Source organism: Lepus europaeus, chromosome 19 (genome assembly GCF_033115175.1).
Source record: "Lepus europaeus isolate LE1 chromosome 19, mLepTim1.pri, whole genome shotgun sequence".
In the NCBI taxonomy this organism is placed as follows: Eukaryota; Metazoa; Chordata; class Mammalia; order Lagomorpha; family Leporidae; genus Lepus; species Lepus europaeus.
Genome location: NC_084845.1, coordinates 72,030,111 through 72,052,501, shown reverse-complemented (window position 1 = coordinate 72,052,501; position 22,391 = coordinate 72,030,111). Strand labels below are relative to the sequence as shown.

General features: G+C 61.4%; 1 protein-coding gene across 4 annotated transcripts in view; it reads left to right on the top strand.

Moving 5' to 3' along the window:
• The window catches only part of ANKRD11 (ankyrin repeat domain containing 11), a 153,285-nt gene extending 132,541 nt beyond the window's left edge, over positions 1 to 20,744 (top strand). For 3 of the 4 annotated variants that reach the window (XM_062177166.1, XM_062177164.1, XM_062177163.1), the window contains exons 5-13: positions 5,585 to 5,755; positions 5,885 to 6,088; positions 6,838 to 6,980; positions 8,172 to 8,319; positions 8,537 to 14,838; positions 16,618 to 16,716; positions 16,815 to 16,958; positions 18,447 to 18,539; positions 19,851 to 20,743. In XM_062177166.1, the coding sequence (XP_062033150.1) occupies positions 5,585 to 5,755; positions 5,885 to 6,088; positions 6,838 to 6,980; positions 8,172 to 8,319; positions 8,537 to 14,838; positions 16,618 to 16,716; positions 16,815 to 16,958; positions 18,447 to 18,539; positions 19,851 to 20,036 (7,490 nt within the window). In that variant the 3' untranslated portion in view covers positions 20,037 to 20,743. Of the gene's footprint in view, positions 1 to 5,584; positions 5,756 to 5,884; positions 6,089 to 6,837; positions 6,981 to 8,171; positions 8,320 to 8,536; positions 14,839 to 16,617; positions 16,717 to 16,814; positions 16,959 to 18,446; positions 18,540 to 19,850 lie in introns of all 4 variants that reach the window. The other variant, XM_062177167.1, reaches the window with a different exon arrangement.
• Positions 20,745 to 22,391: the final 1,647 nt, after the last annotated feature.

Genomic DNA, 22,391 nt, shown 5'->3' with positions numbered 1-22,391 from the left:
AGCACCCAAAATATTTAGGCTGCAGTTACATTGTGTTGCTCTTTGCTTTTAATTACACTGTTGTGTCTCCTTGCTGAGTGTGACGTTTCCCCACAACCTGAGGGATCTCTAAGTGAGACAGCTTTGACCAGCCTCCAGCCTCCCAGGGCTTTCCCGCCCCTGCTGGGGAAGTCTCTGCTGTAGCCTTCAGTTTGGCATCTAGGCCTTCTTCCTCCCCTGCCGCTGTCTCCTCAGAACCCTGTGTGTTTCTCTTGAGCAAAATGGGAAATATTGTCTTGTCTTGCTTGCATCTTGTGATTGAGGTTCCCCCCTGGTGCACGTGGCAATGCCCTGTCACTCAGCAGGGGTTGTTCCTTTTCCAAGTGTGATCGCTTGGTTCCTGTGGTAGGAATGGTGTGTCCGAGGTCTGCTCTAGGCCAGCCCTGTTCCTTGGAGGAGACGGGCTTTGCTGTGGGCGTCTGTGGCCTTGGGTGTGCTAGGGTTGCTTGGAGTCTGGACGTCGCCTTGCTAAGCACTGCGGGTGCTGAGTGTGTAAGAGGACTGTGCCGTGTCAGCCGCACACTGGTGAGTGCTGGTTGTGGCTGGCACAGCCCGTTTGCAGCCTCAGCCTGGGTCCCCTCTCCAGGCTGCCAGTGCCCCTGTGTACACAGTGAGCCAGGAACACAGTTTCTGTGGCACAGAGTGGAGTCCGGCAGGGCCAGGCCAGACCCACCTTTGGCTCTATACCCATCTTTGCCCAGCTGTAACACTGGACACAGTGGCTTCCTGGTCCTTTCTTCCCAGAACCCCCAACAGACAAACTTGTTCCTGACCCGCCACCCTGCCACGATGGGAGAATGGGCAGGCCCGGTGCAGGTTTCGGGCTGGGTGGGTCTGGGGCTCTGTCGCCTCCCTGGGAATCAGGTAAGGGTCCAGCTGAGTTCTGTCAGAACAGGTCTGCTCTGTGGATGTTGGCGGGGCCCAAGGGTACAGAGGACCTGACTTGAACGGAGGCTTTGGGCTTCTCACTTGCAAAGAAGCAGATAAAAATAAAATCTTTTTTTTTTTTTTTTTTAAAGATCTATTTATGGGGCTGGCGCGGTGGTATAGAAGGTTAAGCCACTGCCTGCAGTGCCGACATCCCATATGGGTGATGGTTCGAGTCCCGGCTGCTCCACTTCTGATCCAGCTTCCTGCTAATGACCTGGGAAAGCAATGGAAGATGGCCCAAGTAGTTGGGCCCCTACCAGCTATGTGGGAGACCTGGAAGAAAGCTCCTGGCTCCTGGCTTCAGTCTGGCCCAGCCCTAGCTGTTTGGGGAGTGAAGCAGCAAATGGAAAATTTATATCTCTTTCTTTCTCTCTCCTTCTCTCTGTATCTCTGCCTTTCAAATAATGAAAAATATAAATCTTAAAAATAAATCTTAACAATTCAAACAAATAAGATTTATTTGTTTGAAAGGTAGAGCAGCAGCAGCAGAGAGGGACAGAGAGGTGTCTTCCATCTGTTGACTCACTCCCCAAATGGTCACAACAGCCGGGAACCGGCAACTCCATCTGCGTCTCCCACATGGGTGGCAGGGACTCGTGCACTTGGGCCATCTTCTGCTGCCTTCCTAGAGGCACTAGCTGGATTGGAAGCGGAGCAGCTGGGACTCAAACCTGCCCTGGGACTGGGGATGCCAGCATCCTAAGTAGTGGCTTAACCTGTGCTACAGCGTTAGCCCTGGAATAAACTATTCAGTCGAGAGTTCAGCATGATGTGTCACTGGGTGTGCTGCTTCTAAACCATTTTTCCTTTCTCAGTTAAAGCTGTTTTTTCTTCAAAGGGGAGCTTAGACTAGCAAGGAAAAGTTTTTCCTTTTTAAGATTCTGTTGGGGCCGGTGCTATGGCGGAGCGGGTACAGCCACCGCCTGCAGTGCCGGCATTCAATATGGGTGCCAGTTCTAGTCCCAGCTGCTCCTCTTCCCATCCAGCTCTTTGCTATGGCCTGGGAAAGCAGTGGAAGGTGGTCCAAGTTCTTGGGCCCCTGCACCCATGTGGAAAACCTGGAAGAATCTCCTGGTTCCTGGCTTCAGATTGGCGAAGCTCCAGCTGTTGGGGCCAGTTGTGGATGGAGGACCTCTGTCTCTGCCTCTCCTCTGTCTTTGTAACTCTGACTTTCAAATACATAAGTAAATCTTAAAAAAAAAAAAAAAAAAAAAAAGACTCCATTTCCCCAAGTTTCAGAAAGGCCTGCCTTGAGGGCTCCGAAGTGCGCTCAGGCTGGTGGCCAACCCCGAGGGTCAGGGTGCACAGGACCTTAGGTCAGTGAGCACCTTAGGACTTTCAAGGTGAGGGCACGGCAGAGCTACCAGGGGCCTCGCTGAGAGAGACCAGGGGCAGGGAGGGCGGTACACCAGAGCCTGCCTGGCCTTGTCCTGGCTGCACACAGGGATTGGGACAGTTTTGTTTGGTTTCTTGGTTTTTTGGAAGATCTATTTATTTATTTGGGAGGTAGAGTCACAGAGAGAGGGAGACACAGAAAGGTGTTCTACCCACTGGTTCACTCCCAAATGGCTGCAATAGCTGGACCTGGGACAATCTGAAGCCAAGAGCCAAGGGTTTCTTCTGGGTCCCCCATGTGGGTGCAGGGCCCCATGGACTTCGGCCATCTTCTGTTGCTTTCCCAGGTCATAGCAGAGAGCTGGATTGGAAGAGGAGCAGCCAGGACTCGAACTGGCACCCATGTGGGATGCTGGCGCTGCAGGCCGAGGCTCAGCTCATTACACCACAGTGCTGGCCTCTGGGGACATTTTCCAACCTCTGTGTCTTTTACTGTTTTCACCTGTCAGGTTCTGGTGTGTGGGAATTTGTGATTCTGGCCTTCCTAGTGCCAGTGCAACTCCTCCAGGACCCTGCCCAGCTCCCATGACCTCTTGCTTCGGAAGGCTCAGCAGGGCTCAGTGCTGCTGTTTTCTTAAATTCTCACCATGTTTCAGTGCCGTAGAAGCGAGCAGCCGTGCCTGGGGCCTGTTCTGCCTTGGTGGAAGTCTGCACACCCCGTGCCCACACTGCTTTCCTCCATCCTTGGTCTAGAGATGGAAGCTGAGTTGCAGTGGCCCACACCCAGGGCTGGGCAGCACACTGGGACTGCTGTGAAACCCTTCACCTGCAGGACAGAAGCGGAGGGCAGAGCTGAGGCATGCTGGGGTGGAGTCGCCGCAGACAGGGCAGGCTCTTCTCACCTCCAAGAGCAGTGTCGAGCCCTGACAGACGTGGCCCAGGAATGGAGGGGCCAGTTGCCAGTGACCATCAGGTGGCAGCCAGGAGTGGGTGTGGTGCCTAGGTAAGAGTGACAGTCCCTTCCCAACATTGGGATGTCCCGTGCAGTATGTGGACTGTCTGTGGTTTAGGCTTGTGGGACAGAAATACTCAGTATTTGTATATAGGTGTGTCTGTGAGGACAGGTGCTCTGGTCACCTGTGGGAGAGCAGAGGAGGAGTGTCCCCTGCTTCCTGGAGCGCTCCTGAAGACGAGCAAGGCCAGTGCCTGGCAGGCACCTGAGATGGTAGAGTCCATGCAGGAGCAGGTCGTCTCCATTTCCTCATTCAGAGTCCTCTAGACCCATGTATAGGGTGGGCTTCTGTCCTAAGGCTTAGACAGAGTTCTGCCAGGTTCCTGTTACGGCCTAGAAATGACATCTGTGCTTGGGTAGGGACCACACCTCGAGTGAGTTTCTGGCCCCCACACAGCACAGAAGCAGGGCTGGCTCACTGGCCGCTGACTTCTGAAGTGACTAGATAGAATCGGCAGCTGTCACTCACAGCCAGGATTCAACTATGCCGTGCACACGCCTGGAAAGTTGTGAACATCTGAGATGGTGTCCAGAAGACAGTGTCCCCTGCTCTGGGCAAGGAAGAGGGAGCGGTGGCATGGGATACCCTCTCCCATGAAGAGCACGCTTGTCACCCAGCCCCTGGGCCCGGGGAGGTCCCAGAGCACAAGCCCTCAGCAGCGTCGGTCCCTCCGCTTAGGCGTGGGCCGTTTCCCTGGTCTGTTGTCTGTCACCGTGTGGCTAACACTGGAGAGTGTGGCCTGAGGGCCATATGAGGACACAGGGGCACGTAGGCCAGAGACAGCACAATCCCTGCTTGCAGAGGTCAAGGGTTTTTTTTTTCTTTTTTTTTTTTTTCTTTTTCTTTTTTTTTTTTTTGACAGAGTGGACAGTGAGAGAGAGAGAGAGGAAGGACTTCCTTTTCCGTTGGTTCACCCCCCAATGGCCGCTGCGGCTGGTGCACCGCGCTGATCTGAAGCCAGGTGCTTCTCCGGGTCTCCCATGGGGTGCAGGGCCCAAGGACTTAGGCCATCCTCCACTGCCTTCCCGGGCCACAGCAGAGAGCTGGCCTGGAAGAGGGGCAACCGGGACAGAAGCCGGCGCCCCGACCGGGACTAGAACCCAGTGTGCCGGCGCCGCAGGCCGCGGATTAGCCTTTTGAGCCGCAGTGCCCGCTGTGTTTGTTTGTTTGTTTAAGATTTATTTATTTGAAAGAGTTCCACAGAGAGAGAGAGGAGAGGCAGAGACAGAGAGAGGTCTTCCATCCACTGGTTCACTCCTCAAATGGCCGCAATGGCTGGAGCTTTGCTGATCTGAAGCCAGGACCTTCTTCTGGGTCTCCCAGGAGGGTGCAGGAGTCCAGGACTTGGGCCATCTTCTGCTTTCCCAGGCCATAGCAGAGAGCTGGATTGGAAGTGGAACAGCCAGGACTCGAACTGCGACCATATGGGATGCTAGCACTGCAGGTGGTGGCTTACCTGCTATGCTACAGCACCAGCCCCAGATTTAGGTTTTAAAAGTACTTTTTTAACAAAACGCTCAGGGCTACAGCGGGTGTATTCTGAGCAGAGCAGCTGGAGACCACGGCCTCTGCCAGTGGCCGGGCAGACGCAGCTCACCTCCCCAGGGTCAGTCACCGGCTTACAGCACCCCTGCACCCCCCACAGTGGTCTGTGCCCACAGCAGGCCCTCCACGGAACCTGTAGTCTGGACCCCTCAACCTGGAACCTCCCCCCTGCCCCCGCAGAAGTGCTGGGGCATCGGAGGGTGTGTCAGAGGTTTAGGGAGTCCAGCACTGCCCCTTTGGGAAGAAGAGCTGGAGGTAGACGGGTGTCTCGTGAGTGCCTGTGCTGACGCCTGCAGCTCAGTCCATCTCACGGGACAGGCTGGGTTGCTGCTGGAAGCCCCGTGGCATAGCAGAGGTTCCCAGAAGATAGGTACAGGAGTGAGAAGTCGGCCTCGATTCATGCACTGTTTGTTTGAGGCAGAGTGGGAAGGTGAATTCCATCCCAAGCGTGTGTCCTGGGTGCTGGCCATGGGTGCCCGGCAGCTGCCACGTCTGTGGCAGGAGCTCTTGGGGCTCAGGAGGCACTCAGTGGGTGTCTGGCTGATGAGCAGGTGTCCGAGTTGCAGCCAGCGGGGGGTATAGATGCTTCCATTTCTTGTGCCTTGCTTGCCCCCTCTCACCACCACTTGATGCTCTGATGGCTGCAGGTGGAGTGGAGGGGCTCTGCCACACTGGGTCCTGTGGCATGAAATCTCCTCTCCCTCTCTCCACCTGCCTCACAGAGAAGCAGGGTCCCGAGCGGAAGAGGATCAAGAAGGAGCCTGTCACACGCAAGGCTGGGCTGCTGTTCGGCATGGGGCTGTCTGGGATCCGCGCCGGCTACCCCCTCTCTGAGCGCCAGCAGGTGGCGCTCCTCATGCAGATGACGGCAGAGGAGTCTGCAAACAGCCCAGGTGAGCCCCAGGCGGCCATGGGCCCTGGCTTGGGGACAGACTGGCTGCTCCTGGGGGTACTCAGGGATGGGCGACCCCTTCCCCTCATGAAGGAGGCTGACGCCCTGCCTGTCCTTCCTTGGCCTGCAGTTGATACGACGCCAAAGCACCCCTCCCAGTCCACGGTGTGTCAGAAGGGCACGCCCACCTCCGCCTCCAAGACCAAAGACAAAGTGAACAAGAGAAACGAGCGTGGGGAGACGCGCCTGCACCGCGCCGCCATTCGGGGGGACGCCCGCCGCATCAAGGAGCTCATTGGCGAGGGGGCGGACGTCAACGTCAAGGACTTTGCCGGTGAGTGCCCCCCACGCCGGGGCCTGGGATGGCGGCCCTCCCTGGACTTTCTGTGGGCTGGCCCACGCTCACGGCTTGCCGTTTGTGAGGAGCATGGTTGTTTCTCAGGAAGTATTTCAATTTTGCTCTTCATCGCCTTGAAGGGAACTGGAGAAGTCCATGTTCACTCTGCTGTGCTGCAGAATCCGCAGTTTCAGGTTCTGGAGGAGTCTTGGGAAGTTCCCTGGTGCCCCACCAGAGGGCGCCTCCGTGCTGAGCCCAGGCTGAGCTGCCGCCTTTCATCACCTTGAGAGTGGGATGCAGGGAGGGTCCTGTGTGAACACCTGCTGCGTTTACCGTTGTCTGACCCCTGCCTAACCTAGAGCCCTTTCTCTTCTAGAGCAGTTTCCCTAAATGGAACTGGGGTTTGTCTCCATGGTGGGAGGAGGGGGAGCCCTGCTTTCACACCGATGGGGGCAGCCGTGCACTCTGGCAGCAGCTGGCTGTGGGAGGCACCCTCCATCCGCACAGCCTGAGGACAAGCGTTTTCTGATCCTCCGCTGACCACTTTGCAAAGTGGGGCCTCTCCCGTTGTACACGTAGGGCGAGTAGGGTTTGTTACTCTAGGCCGGCCAAGCGCAGCGAGGTGGTCACTGCAGACAAGAGGTGCTGGCCCTGCCCCTCGGCATCCGGTGCATGCGCAGCACTGCCCCGACATGAGAGTGAGCCTCTGCAGGACCTGGTGACCACGTCGTAGTGTCTTTTTCCAGGCTGGACAGCGCTGCACGAGGCGTGCAACCGTGGCTACTACGACGTTGCCAAGCAGCTGCTGGCCGCAGGTGCAGAGGTAAACACCAAGGGCCTGGATGACGACACGCCCCTGCACGATGCCGCCAACAACGGCCACTACAAGGTTGGCATCCCCTAGCTCCTGCTCCTCTGTCTAGCCAGCTTGCATACTTGTTGGGTACAGAAAAGTGAGTTTGTGGCTCCCCTGCCTCAAAGGCCTGGCTGTCCCCTCTGTGTGCCCACCCCCATCCCGGGTCATTCCTGCAGCCCCACCAAGTGCGCATGTGGAAAGCTGGTGTCGTATAGTCATGGGGGCTACCTGGGTTTGGTAGAAAGACCGCCCAGGGGGATGGAGGCCGCAGAGGGGCTGCCACTGCCTCCCTCTCACCTCTCCCACGGTGCTGCTCCAGCTGAGGGCAGGGTTCCTCCAGGGTTGAGAAACGGAGCACAAGGGCCAGAGCCATCGTCCAGGGGGACAGGGTCAAGAGCAGGAACACAGTCCCTGTCACAGCCCAGGAGAACACAACCTCCGGGTCTGAACAAGGTGCACAGGTCAGCCTGTCTGCTGGACTGCGGGACTGGCCTAGAAAGGGAGCAGGGCCCCCAGGACGTCCGTGCTGTAAGCCCAGAACCTGTGGGTGTGTGAGCTCACGGGGCGGTCACAGGGCTGTGGCTGGGCCGGCCGCAGGGGCTGCATTAAGCTCTGGTGAAGATTGTGTTAATGCTGTCACGTCAGGCTGGGTGAACGTTGAGGCTGAGTTGAGTCTTTGTACTCAAGCTGAACAAGTCGCTGTCCTGAGTGTGTTGAACACAGATGCTGGCTCTGCAGCCCTGGCGGAGCTGTGGCAGTGCCCCTAGAGTGTCCCTGTCACTCACCTTCACCTGCCTGTCCTTTCTCTTGGAGTCAGACCAGGGAGAGCTTATCTTGTTTTCCAGTGTAAGTGAAATAGAGTCACCCGGTTGGCAGATGCTAGGTCTGTGTCCTCCCTCGTCCCGTCCCCTAGTGCCCCGAGACCACCAGGCTCTGACACTGGCTTGCCGACACTGCTGAGGAGCTCCCTGTGGCGGCACGTGGGACCCCAGGGAAGTGGTGCACGCGCTGTGGAGGAGAAACTGAGGAGACGCGGAGGTGGGGTGGCCTGGGAGGGCCAGGGCCTGCGCTGCCGTCACACAGTGGGCCCACCATGGGACCGGCTGGCCTCTGTGCCCTCCCACAGCACAGCTTGGGCGCCCTCTCGAGGTCAGGGCCGGGGCTCCGGGACGGACACGCGGTCGTGTTCCTCACTGTTGCCCACGTGGCCGTTGGGTCTTGCAGGTGGTGAAGCTGCTGCTGCGGTACGGAGGGAATCCCCAGCAGAGCAACCGAAAGGGCGAGACCCCTCTGAAAGTGGCCAACTCCCCCACGATGGTGAACCTGCTGCTGGGCAAAGGCACCTACACCTCCAGCGAGGAGAGCTCCACAGGTAAGCCGCCCGTGGGCCCTGCTGTCTGTCTGCTGAGAGGCCAGCCTCTCCGAGCAGCTCCCGGCTTCCTTCTGCCCGAGCGCGGCGCACACGTAACTAGGCCCAGGGACGTGCTTTTCCAAAAGCAGGGGGGCCGCCCCGCCTCCCTCCCCTCCCCTCCCCGGCAGCCTCTGCTCTCCCCTCCCTACCCTGACGCCTCCCTCCCTGTCTCCAACAGACAGCTCAGAAGAGGAGGATGCCCCGTCCTTTGCGCCGTCCAGCTCGGTGGACGGCAACAACACGGACTCTGAGTTTGAGAAGGGCCTGAAGCACAAGGCCAAGAACCCTGAGCCCCAGAAGACGGCGACGCCCGTCAAGGACGAGTACGAGTTCGACGAGGACGATGAGCAGGACAGGGTTCCCCCCGTGGACGACAAGCACTTGCTGAAAAAGGACTACAGGAAGGAGGCCAAGGCGAATAGTTTCATTTCCATACCCAAGATGGAAGTTAAAAGTTACACTAAAAATAACACGATCGCACCAAAGAAGGCAGCCCATCGCATCCTGTCGGACACGTCCGACGAGGAGGACGTGGGCCTCGCGGTGGGGCCGGGAGAGAAGCTGAGGCTCGCGGCACACACGGTGGTGCCTGCTAACAAAACACGGGAGTCTTCTAACTCCAAGCAGCAAAAAGAAAAGAATAAAGTGAAAAAGAAGCGAAAGAAAGAAACAAAAGGCAAAGAAGTTCGGTTTGGGAAAAGGAGCGACAAGTTCTGCTCGTCAGAGTCGGAGAGCGAGTCTTCGGAGAGTGAGGAGGACGACGGGGACTCAGCGGGGAGCTCCGGCTGCCTCAAGGGGTCCCCGCTGGTGCTGAAAGACCCCTCGCTGCTCAGCTCGCTGTCTGCCTCCTCCGCCTCCTCCCACGGCAGCTCCGCAGCCCAGAAGCATAACCCCAGCCACACAGACCAGCACGCCAAGCACTGGCGCACGGACAACTGGAAAACCATTTCCTCTCCTGCCTGGTCCGAGGTGAGCTCCTTGTCAGACTCCACAAGGACGAGACTGACCAGCGAGTCTGACTGCTCCTCGGAGAGCTCGAGCGTGGAGTCGCTGAAGCCCGCGAGGAAGAAGCAGGAGCACAGGAAGCGCGGCGGCCTGCCCAGCGCACCTGACAGGAAGAGCGCCGTCCCCAGGCTGGACAAGGACGGCAAGGTCGTCAAGAAACACAAAACCAGGCACAGGCACAGGGACAGGGGGAAAGGGGCCTGCGCCGTCAGCCAGGAGCTGAAGCTGAGAAGCCTGGCTTACGAGTACGAGGACTCCAGGCCCAAGGCCGAGAAGGCGGGGCTCTTGGACAGCGATGGCCCCGCAGACGGCAAACCCAGGGTGCTGAGGCACGAGCGAGACCACTTTAAGAAGGAAGAGAAACTTAGCAAAATGAAGTCAGAAGAAAAAGAATGGCTCTTTAAAGATGATATAATAAAGGTCTCCAAAGACGAGAAGTCGCTGAAGAGAGTGAGGGAGCTGAGCAGGTCCTTCCGAGAAGACAAGGAGCGGGCAAACAGAGTGGAGAAGGACAAGCCGGCCAAGGAGAAGTCCCCCAAAGAGGAGAAGCTCCGGCCGCACAAGGAGGAGAGGAAGAAAAAGGCGAAGGAGCGGCCCTCCAAGGCCGAGAAGAAGGAGGACAGGGCCTCGAAAGACAAGGAGAAGCCCAAGAGGGAGCGAGCCCCACGGGAAGACTGCGCCTTCGACGACTACTGCAGCAAGGGCCCTTTCCTGGAGAACGAAGACAGCAAGTTCAGCCTCTCCGACGACCAGCACGAGAGGTGGTTCTCGGACCTGTCCGACTCCACCTTCGACTTGAGGGGGGAGGACAGCTGGGACTCTCCGGGGACGGACTACAGGGACATGAAGAGTGACCCCGTGGCCAAGCTCATCCTGGAGCCCGTGAAGGACGACAGCAAGGAGAGGAAGCGGGACGCCAAGGCCCGCGAGAAGCCCCGCGACCTGAGGGACGCCTTCTTCCGGAAGAGAGACCGGGACTATCTGGACAAGAACACCGAGAAGAGGAAAGAGCAGGCCGAGAAGCACAGAGGCCTCCCTGGCTACCTGCCGGAGAAAGACAAGAAGAGGAGGGAGCTCCCAGACGGGGCCCGGAAGCGGCCCGAGGAGGCGCACAGAGAGGACGGGAGGGAGCACGGCGTCGGTGACAGCGACTTCCCCCGGGGCCTGGAGCCCTGGGAGAGGCACCATCCCGCCCGAGAGCGCGAGAAGAGAGAGGGCCCCGAGAAGGAGAGGAAGGAGAAGGCGAAGGCCGACAAGTACAAGGAGAAATCCGGCGACAGGGACAGGGGCGACAGGTCGGCCCTGGACAAGGGTCCCAAGGACAAGGAGTTCGACAAGAGTGGCAAAGACAAGAAAGAGACCAAGGAGAAGCACAAAGACATGCACGGCAAAGACAAGGAGAGGAAGGCGTCCCTGGAGCAGGGGCGGGAGCGGAAGGAGAGGCCGTTCCCCGGCTCGGCCCCCGAAGACCTGCCCGAGAGGAAGGGCAAGGAGAAGAGCTGGTACATGGCCGACATCTTCACGGACGAGAGCGAGGACGAGAAGGAGGGCCTTGGGGACGGGCTCCAGGACCGCGAGGACGGCCGGGAGCCGCACCCCCCAGACAGACACAGGAAGCCGCCCGCAGACAGGCCGCACGCCGAGAAGCCCAAAGACAAGGACCCCAGGGACAAGAGGAAGGACGGCGGCAAGGAGCGGAAGGAGAAGCCCCTGGAGAAGGGCAGGGAGAAGCGGGAGAAGGAGCCCGCGGACAGGGCCAGAGAGCGGCGCGAGCGGCCCACCAGCGACGCCGCCCCGGACAGGAGGAGCAAGCAGAAGCTGCCCGACAAGGCGGACAAGAGGCACTGCTCCGAAGACAAGGCCAAGAGCAAGCACCGGGAGAAGGCGGACAAGGAGCACGCCAGGGACAGGAAGTCGGCCCGGAGTGCGGACGCCGAGCGGAGCCTCCTGGAGAAGCTGGAGGAGGAGGCCCTGCACGAGTGCCGCGAGGACTGCGCCGACCGGATGAGCGAGGCCTCGTCCGACAGCTTTGCCGAGCACGGGCAGGACCCCGGCCTGAGCGCCCTCCTGGAGCTGTCCTTCACGGAGCCGCCGGCTGACGACAAAGCCAAGGAGGCCGGCAGCCTGCCTGAGCGGCTGAGGGAGAAGGAGCGGCACAGGCACTCCTCGTCCTCGTCCAAGAAGAGCCACGACCGAGCCAAGAAGGAGAAGGCCGAGAGGAAGGAGCGCAGTGAGGACCGGCAGGGCTGCGGCCAGGGCGAGAAGGAGCTGCTGGGTGCCGACCCCTGTGGCCCTCCCTACGGCCTGGGAGCCGACGCGGAGGACGCGCCGGAGCGGACCGTGGACTTGCTCTCCGCCGAGAAGAAAGACAGAAACGACCCCGAGCGCGAGCCTGCCAGGAGGGCAGAGAAGGAGCTCAAGCCGTACGGGTCCAGCGCCCTCAGCATCTTGAAGGAGAAGAAGAGGAGAGAGAGACACAGGGAGAAGTGGCGCGAGGAGAGGGACAAGCACAGGGACCGCCACGCCAGGGACAAGGACAACCCCCCGGGCGCCTTCAAGGACAAGGCCCGGGACGAGGGCCTGCGGCCGGGCGAGGCCCGAGTGAAGGAGAAGCAGGACCGGGGTGACGCGGGGAAGCTGGGCGCCGGGAGTGAGAAGCCGCCGGCCCTGCCGCCGCCCCCGCCGCCCCGGGACGTGGGCAGAAAGGATGGCCGGCCACGCGAGAAGCTGCTGGGGGATGGTGACCTCATGATGACGAGCTTCGAGCGGATGCTGTCCCAGAAGGACCTGGAGGTGGAGGAGCGGCACAAAAGGCACAAGGAGCGCATGAAGCAGATGGAGAAGATGCGGCACCGCTCGGGGGACCCCAGGCTCAAGGAGAAGGCCAAGGCAGCCGATGAGGGGCGCAAGAAGGGCCTCGACCTCCCCCTGAAGAAGCCGCTGGGACCCGAGCCCCCCTGCAGAGACCGGAAGCTCAAGGAGGCAGCGCCCACTGCACCTGCCGCCGAGAGCAAGCTGCACGGGGGGCCGGGCACCGAACCCAAAGACTGGCTCACCGGGCCTCCTGTGAAGGAGGGCCTGCCCGCCTCCCCGAGGCCCGACCAGGGCCGGCCGACTGGGGTGCCGACGCCCACCTCAGTGGTGTCCTGCCCCAGCTACGAGGAGGTGATGCACACGCCCAGGACCCCGTCCTGCTCTGCCGAGGACTACACTGACCTGGTGTTCGACTGCGCCGACTCCCAGCACTCGATGGCCGTCTCCGCCACCTCCACAAATGCCTGCTCCCCCTCGTTTTTTGACAGATTCTCCGTAGCCTCGAGTGGGCTCCCGGAAAACCCGAGCCAGACTCCCACGAGGCCTCTCTCCACAAGCCTGTATCGCTCTGTGTCTGTGGATGTCAGGAGGACCCCCGAGGAGGAGTTCAGCGTCGGGGACAAGCTGTTCCGGCAGCAGAGCGTCCCCGCAGCCTCCAGCTACAACTCCCCAGTGCAGCACCTGCTGGAAGACAAGGGGCCCCTGCCGGCTGTCCCCACGGACAAGTTTGCCTGCCTGTCCCCGGGCTACTACTCCCCGGACTATGGCCTCCCCTCGCCCAAGGCCGAGGCCCTGCACTGCCCTCCTGCAGCCGTGGTCAGTGTCACCCCCTCCCCTGAGGGCGTCTTCTCCAGTTTACAGGCCAAATCCTCCCCTTCTCCCAGAGGCGAACTGCTGGCCCCTCCTATCGAAGGGTCACTGGCTCCTGACCTGGGCCTTCCTCTGGACGCCACCGAGGACCAGCAAGCCACCGCCGCCATCATCCCCCCAGAGCCCAGCTACCTGGAGCCCCTGGACGAGGGCCCGTTCAGTGCCGTCATCACTGAGGAGCCTGTCGAGTGGGCCCACCCTGCGGCTGAGCAGGCCCTGTCCTCCGAAAACCCCGTCAGCTGGCCTGTGGGCTCAGAACTGCTGCTGAAGTCTCCTCAGAGGTTCCCAGAGTCCCCGAGGCATTTCTGCCCTGCAGAGCCCCTCCCCACTGCTGCCCCTGGACCCTTGGGTGCCTCCGAAACCTCGTACCCCGTCTCTCCTGTTTCCTACCCTTTGCCAGTTCCCGAGCCGGGGCTGGAGGAAGCCAAAGACCATGGGGTGGAGACACTGCCGGTCGCTGTCGCCACAGCCGAGGAGGCCACGCCCTGTGCACCTCCCGCGAGGCTGGGGCCCTTCTTCAGCAACTGCACCTCACTTCCAGAAGCACCCCTGGCCGTGGACCCCGAGCCTCCGTGTATGACCACCGTGGCTCCGGTGGAGCCTCTGGGAGCCTTGGAAAACAGTTTCCTGGACAGCAGCCAGAACCTGCCTGCCCTCGGCCAGGTGGAGCCGGTGACCTGGCCGGACGCCTTCCCCACCTCTGAGGACGACCTAGACCTAGGCCCCTTTTCGCTGCCAGAGCTTCCTCTGCAGGCCAAGGATGTTCCCGATGTCGAGGCCGAGCCTGTAGAAGCAGCTCTCGGTCCTCCAGAGAAGGTTCCTCCCGGGGCCCCTGTGGCCGCTGATGGTGGGGACGCCCCCTCCTTGCCTGCCGAGGAGCAGCCGGCGCCGCCCCCGGACCAGCCCTGCAGCCGGCCGTCCAGCGAGCACGAGAGCTCCGAGGCGCCGAGGGTGGAGCTGCCTGCAGAAGACACGGTGGAAGCAGGGACTGTGGCAGACGAGAGGGGCCCCGAGGCATCAGACTCTGGCTCGGCGCCTGCAGCTGCTGGACCACAACCCCTGGTGGGCAAGGACGAAGAGACCGAGGCCGCCGACCACTCTGCCGCCTCTCAGTGCGCACCTGATGGCCCCACCGTGGACAGCTCGACGCAGAGCTCGACGCAGCCGAAGGCCATGGACGGTGCTGGCCGGGACGAGGAAGAGGCCGTGCCTGCCCATGCCCCGGCCCTGGCCGAGAACCCCCCAAGTGGCCTGCAGTCGGAGGCCACGGAGCCAGAGCCCAAGCCTCCAGCCGAAGCACCCCGAGTCCCCAAGGTGGAGGAGATCCCCCAACGCATGACCAGGAACCGAGCCCAGATGCTGGCCAGTCAGAGCAAGCAGAGCACGCCCCCTGCTGAGAGGGAGGCCCCGCCCACCCCTGCCCCCAGGGCCAAGGCCCGGGGCTCAGAGGAGGAGGACGCCCAGTCCCAGCACCCCCGAAAGCGCCGCTTCCAGCGCTCCAGCCAGCAGCTGCAGCAGTTGCACACGTCCACGCAGCAGACGCGGGAGGTCATCCAGCAGACGCTGGCCGCCATTGTGGACGCCATCAAGCTGGACGCCATCGAGCCCTACCACAGCGACAGGTCCAACCCCTACTTTGAGTACCTTCAGATCAGGAAGAAGATCGAGGAGAAGCGTAAGATCCTATGCTTCATCCCGCCCCAGGCGCCCCAGTGCTACGCCGAGTACGTCACCTACACTGGCTCCTACCTGCTGGACGGCAAGCCTCTCAGCAAACTCCACATCCCTGTGGTGAGTGCGCCGGCGCGGCCTGTGCCCTGGCAGCCTTGGGGGCCAGGAGAGCCGCTGGCATGGTCGGCTCCCCTTCAGGTGCCACACGGGTCACCTCCCTGGCCCTCAGTGTTCTCCTGCGGCTCTGTTTCCTGTGAGCCCGGATCCTAGCCTCATGCTGGCTCTACGCAGGGTCCACATAGTGCTGCCCTGCATCCCCGCCTCCCCCGGCGTGGTCCTCTGCCCACGCTTGATTCCACCTGTGTGGCCATCAGTGCACCTGCCACCCCACTGCGTTTGCACAGTGAGAGGATTTCGGGGGGGGCCTGTCCCAGTTCCTGGTGGTCATCCCCCAAACTCCCCCAACACACACACACCCTCTCTCCTTGGGGTTTTAGGCCTAGGCCTGTCCTCGTCCTGTGCCTCTACAGTCCAGTCCTTCAGTCTCATCCCAGTCCCACCATACACCTGGGCCTCTGCACTGCTTCCTCCCCAGCTGGCTTGGTGGAACATCATGGCGCTACCCCCACACCCTGGCGTCCTGCCAGACACACAGTCCCCAGTCGCTGTCGCGGGCACCTGGCTGCTCCTGCCCACAGGGGTCTTGAGCATCACAGGCAAAGCCTCCTTCATGGCAGAGCCAGGCCCCCACTGCTCTGCTCGGGCCGGCCCCTGCCCACAGCCCCTGTGTGTGCAGCGGCACAGCTGCTCACCTCTTGAGCAAAAGCCGGCCCTTGGATGTGCAGCTGCCAGCCACACGGCTGCTGAGTGGACAAGTCAGAGAAGCCACTGCCTCTGGGGACTGAGAGCTGAGACCTGCCGTCGTGCGGAGCACAGCCAGGCCTGGGGGGCCCTAGGCTGCAAGGAGCATGCTCAATGTGTCAGGTGCTGGCTCCAACCCACCTAGCTTCCCTTCCCAGTGACAGCAACCTCCCTGCCTGCCACCCTCCCAGGGTGCTCGACCGGCCTGAGGCAGGCAGGACACCCAGGACCCCCTCCACCTGGGGCCTGAGCCAGGCCCTCAGAACAAGCTGGCCCAGGAAGCCGGTTCCACGAGGCTGTGGTACTTTCCTCTGGGTGCAGGGCCCCGGCAGCAGCTCCGGGGCCTGGGGCTCTATGCAGGGTGGAGCAAGGCCACGCCTGGTTGGCAGACTCGGCCCTGGGCACAACTGTTGGAGTTGTGCTGTCAGGACAGCCTGCCCCGCTGGCCCGAGATGGGCACTGGCTTCCATTGAGCAGCTGATTGTGGCTCTGCTCGAGAGCCAGACCGCACGCAGGCCTGGTCTCTGCTCGGCTGGCCCGCCCTGGCCTTGAGTCTTCTTTCTCTGAGCACGGGGCCTGGTTCTTGCTGACGACACCTGTGCTCGTCCATGTGCGGTGCGTGGAGCTGCAGAACCGAGGGCCCACCCCAGGAGACGCCCCCCCCCCCCCCAGGCATTCGGCCTCACAGTGTCGCTTCCAGGGGAGCCTGGGCAGCTCCTGCCCTCAGTGGCTGTGTTGCTTGGCCATGCCCTGGTCAGTTTAGTGGTTGGTTTAGGGCATGTGGCTCCCACCATAGGTGAAGCGCCAGCCCCCCATGCCTCGCTGCCGGGCACTCACGCCTGCTCTCGGTCTGCTTTCAACTTGCACGGAGGGTCACGACGACTCGGGGCTGGGGCCAGGGCGGCTCTGTGGTGCCCAGCATCCAGGGTGCTCTTTCCTGGTGATGGAAGAACGTCTCAAGGTGGCCGGGGCTCACTGGACCAGGACCTGTGTGAACTGCAGTCTGTTGTTGACCTCTCCCCGCCTTTGTGCCTGCAGATTGCGCCCCCTCCCTCCCTGGCAGAGCCCCTGAAGGAGCTGTTCAAGCAGCAGGAGGCGGTGCGGGGGAAGCTGCGTCTGCAGCACAGCATCGAGCGGGTATGGGCCGGGGGCCGGGGGCAGCTGCGCACCGCGGGCGCGGGGCCTCGGGGGGCAGCAGGCGCATGGCCGTGCTCACCAGCGCCCTCCGCCTCCAGGAGAAGCTGATTGTGTCCTGTGAGCAGGAGATCCTGCGGGTGCACTGCCGGGCCGCCAGGACCATCGCCAACCAGGCAGTCCCGTTCAGCGCCTGCACCATGCTGCTGGACTCGGAGGTCTACAACATGCCTCTGGAGAGCCAGGTCAGTGCCCTCCCCACAGCGCGGCCCGCAGGGCTGCCCTGCCTCGGTCAGCCTCAGCAGTGGACCAAACAGGGCCTCCATGTCCACAGTCTTCGCTGAAACACGTGGGGGGACAGTTGCTGACATCATCTTCTATTCAAATAGGGGTGGAGGAGCTGCCACCACAGCTCCTACAGCCTGGAGCCAAGGGGACACGCCCCCCCCCCCCCCCCCCCCGGCTGAGGCTGCCCCCTGGAATTGTCCGGGCAGTACCTGCCCCCTCAGTGCTGGCCTGAGCCTGCACCTCCTTCCTCTCTGTCTAAACATGCAGTGGCCCCTGCCTACCTCCTAGCCACACACTGTGGCTCCTGGCCTTGGCAGTCCTCTCGGGGACTTGTGACGTGCCCGTGCTCACAGGTCAGACCCAGCGTGTGCCGAGTGGACCCTGCTCTCCCTGTGCCCAGCGCCCACTTGCCCGAGACTCGTACCTTCCTTGCTGCTGAGACCTTGGGGCCAAGTCCCACGGCAGATGCCTCTGAGGACCCCTCCCCAGCCCTGAGGAGCTCAAGCACCACCCAAGGCCTTGCCATGTGGTGACACCCAGTGGTTTAGTGAGTTTTAGTTAACAACTTTTTTAACACATTCAACACCTAACACATCTTTGGTTGGTTGAGACTCCTCGCTTGGCAAGCACAGAGCAGCATTTCTGGCTTAGCTGGGGCCCCCCTGACACTCAGCCAGCAGAGGGCGCTCCTGTACCACGGTCCTTCCCAGAGCTCAGGAGCCGCCCAGCCAGCCAGGTGGGCACAGCCCTTACTCTTGCTCCTCCAAGGCTTGCTTCCCCGTTTACCAAGCCCAGAGCGCTCCACGCAGGTGAGGACAGCCAGGAGGCTGAGCAGGCTGCTCAGGACCCTCGGTCACCACCTCAGCCTCTCTGACATCCTCCCAAAGGAAAGAACTTGGTCGCTGTGAAGCTGAGCCGCTGCCAGCTTTGCAGGTCCTGGAGAAGGTGGAGGCAGAGTCCAGGGCGCCTTGCTTCACTTCTCCCAGAACACGCGTGTCATACACACGCACAAGCAGGGGCCCGGGCTCACCTGGGCCACCGTGTCCTGTGGGGAGCACTGCTCCAGCCCTCTGCTTGTCATGTGCCTGGGAAGCAGCAGGTGAGGGTTCAAGTGCCCAAGCCTCTGCCACCCATGGGGGAGACCCGGATGGAGTTCTGCCTCCTGGCTTTGGCCTGGCCCAGCCCTGGCTGTTGTGGGACAGATGGAAGAGCTCGCTCTCCCCTCTTTGCTCTGTCTTTCAAACATAAATACATCCTGAACAGAAAGCAAGGCCCTGCCCAGCAGCAGGCAGCTGTCGGAGCCTCCCCTCCATGGCTGTCCTGTGGAAGCGTTTGGGCGCAGGGCGCGGCTCGTGCCTCTCGGCCCCTGAATGAGCAGGCATTCTGCTGCTTCCAAGTCCCGTCCCCACACCTGTGTTTACGAGGCCCTTGTCTGGTTCCCACAGGGGGACGAGAACAAGTCGGTGCGGGACCGCTTCAACGCCCGCCAGTTCATCTCCTGGCTGCAGGACGTGGATGACAAGTACGACCGCATGAAGGTCAGTGCCTAGGGAGCAGCCCCTGACCAGCTGAGCCCCCTCAGGGTCACAGCACACACACCCCACCACTCGGAAGTGCTGGCCAGGGCAGCTGACCTGGCAGGGTAGGAGGTAGATGAGCAAGTAAGGAGCAGAGCCGGGCAACCCGCTGGGGTCGCACCCACAGTCCGTCCCCCCCCCCCCCCAGTGGTGAGCAGAGCCGGGCATCCCGCTGAGGTCGCACCCACAGTCCCCCTCCACACACACACAGTGGTGAGCAGAGCCGGGCATCCCACTGGGGTCGCACCCACAGTCCCCCCTAGAGTGGTGAGCTCCAGCCCCTCAGCCACAGCCGGCTCAGCTCAGCTCAGATGCGGCAAAGCCTTCGGACAGAGGAGAATGTGGCCCCGGGGGCTGGGGTCTCCGTTGAGACGGGTCTGTGCCCACCTGGCCACAGGGCACCTGCCTGGAAGCCTTCTAAATGCATGGGGAGGAGTTTGCACACCATGTGGAGAATGCGATTTTGTGTGACACAAAGAGCTCTTAGAAATGAGCAGAGGAAAAATGAGTGTACACAGTCTGTGGAGAGGAAGTGGCCAGACCGGATGTCCAGGGAGCCCCTCCCCAGGCCCCCAGCTTCGCCAGCGGGCGGGGCAGCTCGAGTTCCCTGCAGCATCTGTGCAGGTGCATGGCGTGGCATGTACCACACCCCACCTCCTCCCCCGCTGCAGGCCCCTCCTGAGGGTTCACAGACCTGTGAGACGCTGTGGAGACACAGCCCACACCCCGCGGCCAAGCACGGTCATTTCTGGAAGACCAGTACAAACCCTCCCACCCATCACTCTGCCCAGCTGGACCTCATCCTGGGCAGTTAGATTTCCCTGCTCAGCCTGCCACGTGCACTCCTGAGTGGTGTGGCTTCTCCTAGAAAGGAGATGACGTGAGGCCACTGCCCACGAGTGAGGTGACAGAGCTGCTTCTCGGGTCACAGCAGCAGGCAGAGCCCTCAGGGTGGGCTGTGGGCGGCCAGCATCACTGCCAAGTACACAGCCCAAGATGTGGAAGTGCCTGGCCCAGACCTGGGACCCTCGCAGGCACTGCCACAGACGGACCAGGCATCCCCTAAGCCTCGCAGGGGTGTGGGGCGATGGGCTCAGGGCTGGTCCCTGCCCCCTGCAGCCAGCATGGGGGTGGACAGCCTGGGACCCTCGCAGGCGCTGCCACAGACGGACCAGGCATCCAGGGGTGTGGGGCGATGGGCTCAGGGCTGGTCCCTGCCCCCTGCAGCCAGCAGGTGGGTGGACAGCCTGGGGTCTTGCCTGTGTCCTGCAGACGTGCCTGCTCATGCGGCAGCAGCACGAGGCCGCCGCCCTGAATGCCGTGCAGAGGATGGAGTGGCAGCTGAAGGTGCAGGAGCTGGACCCCGCCGGGCACAAGTCCCTGTGTGTGAACGAGGTGCCCTCCTTCTACGTGCCCATGGTCGACGTCAATGACGACTTCGTGCTGCTGCCGGCGTGACGCCCACAGGAGCTACGCGTGTGTGCCCAGTGCTGCTGACAAGCCCGGCAGGGGAGGGAGAGACCACCTCACCACGGCCTCTGCCCCGTCCAGACTGGCCCTGAGGCCAGCAGGCAGGCCCCATCTCCTTCTACCAGCTATGCGGGAGGAGGCGGCCTCGCCAGCCCAGGCAGGAGATGGCGCCACGGCGCCCATGGCAGACCGGGCTTCGGGCCCTGTCCCGCCGCTGCAGAGGCAAGAGGGGCAGAGTAGCGTGTCCTGGACTTCCTGTCCCGTTCTGATCAGTTCAGTTGGACTGAGGGGTCCAGCTCTCCAGAGACCTCCAGGTTGGGGTGGGGGCAGGATGGCACCACCAGGCCTCAGAGCAGGCTGAGGACGCTGGGACGCGGAGCCAGGACTCTCCCATAGTGTTTTTAATGGAGTCAAATCCACGTGGTTTGTATATTTTTTTCCTTTAATCTTGGGCATTTTGTTTCTCTTTCTGAGAACATAACTTGAAACACTACAGAGCCAATAATCATATAAAAAGTGTATCCGTAACGCTGTACAGTTTTATATACATTCACAATGTACTTTTGCTGCCTTCTAGATAATTTATTTTGCAACACATCACTGCACAGTTGTAAATAACTTATGTAACATCACTCAGTTACGTGTAAAGACAGAAATAAATTAATTAAAATGCTCTTTGTACATCACGCTGCCCTCCAGAGAGGACATGGCCACGTCTTGCTCCCCTGGCACCTCCTTTCCTTTCCCTCCTCCTGTCCTGCTGCACCCCCTTGGGGAATGTGGCCTCAGGGGCCCTCCTGTCTGCTCCTGGGGGCCTCCAAGAAGTGGGGTTGGGGAGGGGAGTCTGCACAGCTCCCAGGTTCCCCTGGGTCGGTGCCAGTGCTGGTGGTCGCAGTGAGCATGGAGTAGGGCCTCCCTTGCTGAGCCGCCGCCCACTGGTACGTTGTGGAACCCTCGAGTCCCTCCACCTCCCTTGGGCCTCGTTTTCTAAACCATAGACCTCTGGTCAGCTAACACTTCTCTCAGAACTGCCTGGTAGTCCAATGCTGTCCCAGGCCCTGCGCCAAGCCCCAACCACGCTCATGAGGCCTGCGCCACACAGCCCAGGGTCTCAGGGTGAGGCCACAGAACTCGGGAGCCAACCTCTGCAGCTTCCTCACCTCTGCCTGCCCGGAGTGACAGAGGGCCTTGCTCTGGCTTACTGGCCTCCCTGGGGCAGCGAGGGGGCTCGGACCAGCACTTCCCACCGCTCCCCTGCCGTTCTGCTCAGCCCGGCTCCCTCACAAGCCACCTTGCTTCCAGGGCCTGCGTTTGGGGCTGCTGTGGCTTGGGGAGGAGGGGCCCCGAGAAGAGAGGGGAGCATTCCATGGAGCAGCTGGGATGCTCCCCAACCTCGCCATCACGGGGTGCATCTGTCGTGCCCCAGACCATGTCCGCCTCACGGGGCTCCGAGCAGGGACACAGAGCCAGGGTTGAGGGCAGCACCAAGACAAAGCATGCAGGTGCTGCCGGGAAAGTGGCACTGGCAGACGCCCTCGGCGTGCACGGTGCCATCCCCAACAGGCACCGCAGTGAGGCTCCGTTTAGTGTCTGGTTTTCCAGAAAACACTGGCCCACAGCAGGAAAGCCACCAGCAGATTGCATTTCTGCTGAAGCCCGGAAGTCTATGAAAGACCAATTAATTACGTTCAAAGAACAGCAAATTATGGTTGAAGAATTTAAGTGGCAGGGCTGGTGCTGTGGCGTAGCAGGTTAAGCTGCCGTCTGCAATGCTGACATCCCATGATGGGTGAACCAGTGGATGGAAGACCTCCCTATCTCTCCCTCTCCCCCTCTCTCCCTCTCTCCTCCTCTTCCCCCCCCCCCACCTCAATAAAAAATCTCTTAAAATTTTTTTTAGGTGTCAGGGTCCCGACTGGTGCAGCAGGTTGAGCCCCACCTGGGAAGCCTGCATCACAGATGGGAGGGACAGCCTGAATCCTGGGCACTCTGCCTCCCACCCAGCCTCCTGGATGGCCCAAGTGCTTGTGCCCTGCTGCCCCCAGGGGAGACCTGGGTAGAGTTCCAGCCCCAGCTGTTTCTGGGTGTTGGGAAATGGACCACTAGATGGAAGATTGGTTCTTTCAGGCACCCCAATGGGATGAAAGCCCCTGACCTGTGTCCCAGAGGCTCAGGAGCCCCTACTTAGGTGCCAGGGGCAGCCTTGAAGGCAGGAGACCCCGCCCACAGACCCATGGGGACCAGCGAGACGGACTTGACAGCCCCGGCCAGGGACATGCCCAGGACCGCAGAGAGGCTGTGTGCTTGCAGCTCTGATTCTAAACAGGAAGCAGTGCTGACAGC